We start from the raw sequence: 3,458 nt of genomic DNA on the forward strand, positions 1-3,458 counted from the left end.
CGGGAAGTGTGTTGCTGATCCGCCTCTTCCTCATTTCCGCATCCTCTGTGGCGATCTCAAACATCTTCGCTACTCGCTCATTTTCACGAACGTAGACCCTGTAATCTCTCACTGTATCACGCACGTAACGCCAACCGTCCAGCAGCTGTCGAACCTTCGCGGGATCCCGCTTTATGAAACACGCAGTCGCAAGCGCGTCAGCGTACATGGCGCTATAACATTTAACCGATACCTGCGCGATATTGGACTGAGAAGGTTTCATCAGTTCCTTCGCCTTCCAGTCATAAGTGCAGGTAAGGGGTTTATCATCAGCGGTGTATATTAAGTTTTCATAATCGCCACTCGTGGCAAGGGCCTCGTTGTCGAGAGAGATAACGCTGATATACGACGCTTCCTTTGGCGGGTTGCGGAGCATATCAAGGGACGGAGGGCGAGTTATACCAACAACCCACGGGGTATTGCGCGCGTTCATACCACTCGCACGGCAGTCTCCACCCCAGTCAAAAAAAACGTTTTGAAATCCAGCAGCATTGATATTATCAATGACATAATCAACGATATAACCTTTGCTAACCCCACCTAGGTCCAGAGACGCATGCTCGTGCTTACGGCTGATAGTTCCAGCTTCGAAATCGATCACAAAACTGTTGGGAAGCGTACACGCTTGAGTAAGTGCCTCCAGACAAGCATTGTTCCGCTCCTTCCCCAGTGCAATCTCACGCAGCGCCTTTGCGACGGGTGCTGTGGAGGGATCAAAACATCCAGCCGATGAGTTATACACACGCTGGCAGCATGCCATCACACGCTTGAGTGGAGCAGACATTTGGTGCTTCTGCCCCACAGGCAGGCGACCCACGAGTGAAACCTCACTGTTCGGGTTGAAACTGTTCAACACGGTGTCGGCGAGTTGCCATGCGCAGCGTAGCACCTCATCGGCAACCTCCTTAGCGCGATCGAAGGTGTCAGCACTGGCAACCACCTTAAGTGCGTAGGGAACGGTAAGCTCAAGACCAGACGTTGCATATTGCATGGTCGTGTGTAGCGGACTGTCTTGAAGAAGGGCACGCGCTGCTGCGTCGCGCTCACGCGCAGCCCTTTCGGGATCAACGGCAACAATTGATGCAGAAGATCGCCCGTCTACCATTACGTACAAATAAATATAAATGTATGTATAAGGTACGCTAACTCACTTATGTGCTAGTTTAATATCTGATCGTTTACTTTCGATGAATTTCTTTGTTACGTACACTTTTTTTACTCAAATACTCGAAACTCCTCCCTTTTCACCTGTTACTCCTATTCCTTTTAATATAATCCTTTGGTTTTTCTCACGCACTGTATTCCTTGTGGCCGTATAGAACTATATTATTCTGTGTACGAAGGAAACACACACGCGCGAGTATGTATGTATGTAGAACGTCCTCTATTTAAAACGTGCGACAAAAGTTAAACTGAGGCCCCCGTAAGTACTGTATCGCTTTGATTACTAATGCTATGGTATGTGAAAGTGGAAAAACTGCACGACCAAACACAACAACGGGGAAGAAAGAAAAGTGGTAGCTGGGCGTGCGCAGTCGTAGTCCTACACGAGCAGTACGACAAAACGTATACCACTTCCACTGCGGAGACAACAATACGTTTCTGACTGTGCTCCTGGAAGCACAACAATGCACATGCACGTATATGTAAATATATTTGCACGCCAATAACTTATTCACAAAATGGAGAGAAACAACAGAAAGATGCAAGCTGTGGCAAACGATAATGCAAAGAATATTGTCATACTCCCTTCGCGCAGGTGTACGCTTGTGCGTGTTTCATTTCCCAAAACTAACGTGAACGATTGTTGTCGTCCCGCTGCGCGAAGGAGTGCATGGCCTTCTCCTGTGCTTCGGCCAGACTTAATGGTTGTGCGCCGTCTTCGTGGGCGTCCATTCCGGTTGCCTCATGAAGGAACCGCTGGAGATCATGCTCGCATCTGCCCACGGTGCCGCCTGAGTTGGTCACTTGATCCTCAGCGTCCAGAACTCCTGGCAGTAGCGGCGGCTCCATTCCATCCACCAGCGCCTTTACTTGGTTGTACGCCTCGTCCCGCAATCCCTCACCAACAAGTATTGTACCCCGACTGCGGGTCGTGTCAATCTTGTACCGAGCCGCCTCCTGCATGGGAAGTTCGTTGAACTCCGGAGCGATCTCTCGCTGCAGTTCAAGGCCCGCTTGAAACGCTACTTGACGCCTCACCTCGTTACCAGATTCCTTGTCGTGTAGCATCCAACGGCGAAGCAACAAGTTGTATTGCTTCCCCCACTCGTAGTAGCCGTCACGAAAGTGAAGAACCTTCGTGTACCCCATCCAACTGAGGACCTGTGCTGCCATCAGGGACCGCGGCCCATACTGGCAATAGCATATAATCTTCTGTTCTGGTCGCGGCTTGGTAAATCCAAACTCCACTTCAAACTCTTCTGGTGTGAGGTGAAACGCCTCAAACATCTCATGCGCAGGAAGCACCTTCGCGCCCTCAATAATTCCCCATGATGTCACCTCGTTAACAGTGCGGCAGTCGAGAAGTACAAAGTCATCGCCATAGTCCGGACGCGAGCACAACAGCAAATCACGCTCCTCGTCCGTCAGTTCCGCAAGCACTTCTGGGGCGACGGCAACAGCCGTGTCGCCTTCAGTAGAGCTCGCCGTCGCGTTGGCGTCACTCATTCTTGCACGAAATGCGCTTAGGACGGGGTACCCCACAGACTCCTTGACGGAACCAGCCTGCCGCCTCGTCAACAACGCCACCTTTTCTTCCAATTTCGCTTTCCTCTGTAAGAAATCCTTCAACTGTCGGTTGCGGGAGCGAACAAGCTCGGCAATGAAGGAGCAGTCGACCTGCGGTATGGATCTGTCGAGATCCTTCAAAGAAGGTTCAGCCCAGTCGCTCTCGCGGCCACCGCCATCACGCGTGGCTGCCAGTCCCTCCGCAGATGTCGCCAAAAGCTGCACCTCATCCCGCGTCCTTTTCACCTCCCTTAGAAGGTCAGCGGAAGTGACAGAGTCCGGTGCTTGTCTCGTCTCCTCCACTTCCTTTTCCAACAGCCGGCCCTTTCCATGGCGTTGTGAGACAAATCGGCGATACGACTTGTTTTGGGTTCCCAGTGCTGTTAGCGGGCGGTGGAGAAACCGAAGCATCGGGAGAATGGAAGAAGTGTAATCGAATAAGGAAGGAAAAGAGACCTCCCCGCTATAAGCTACTTCTCCAAAAAAAGAGAAGGGGGAAAAGATGCGATAAAATGAAAATAAAGGTAGGTGTACAGGTAACGAGAAAAGAACACAAATGCAGATAAGACGTGACATTAGAGGGATCCTAGCGTTGAGGCGCAACCGAGGAAATACGCAGAAAAAATAAATAGCTAAAAGGGAAGAGCATGTTAAACAACCAGGCCCTAAATACGTGTCGATATGGACAT

The 3,458-nt window shown here is 50.6% G+C and overlaps 2 protein-coding genes across 2 annotated transcripts in view; both read right to left on the minus strand.

The window, feature by feature from the left end:
• Positions 1-1,144, minus strand: part of TEOVI_000062400 (NADH-dependent fumarate reductase) — a gene marked incomplete at both ends in the record, with an annotated part of 1,242 nt that extends 98 nt beyond the window's left edge. Inside the window, one exon of the mRNA XM_067224003.1 lies at positions 1-1,144. Coding sequence (XP_067080104.1) covers positions 1-1,144 — 1,144 coding nt within the window.
• A 686-nt stretch (positions 1,145-1,830) lies between these two features.
• Positions 1,831-3,180, minus strand: TEOVI_000062500 (rhodanese-like domain containing protein, putative; the record flags this gene model as incomplete). The annotated part of the gene is made up of 1 exon (XM_067224004.1): positions 1,831-3,180. One exon carries the CDS (start codon positions 3,178-3,180, stop codon positions 1,831-1,833), a length of 1,350 nt encoding a protein of 449 aa, XP_067080105.1.
• Positions 3,181-3,458: the final 278 nt, after the last annotated feature.

This window comes from Trypanosoma equiperdum, assembly GCF_001457755.1.
Source record: "Trypanosoma equiperdum strain OVI genome assembly, contig: ctg_208, whole genome shotgun sequence".
In the NCBI taxonomy this organism is placed as follows: Eukaryota; Euglenozoa; class Kinetoplastea; order Trypanosomatida; family Trypanosomatidae; genus Trypanosoma; species Trypanosoma equiperdum.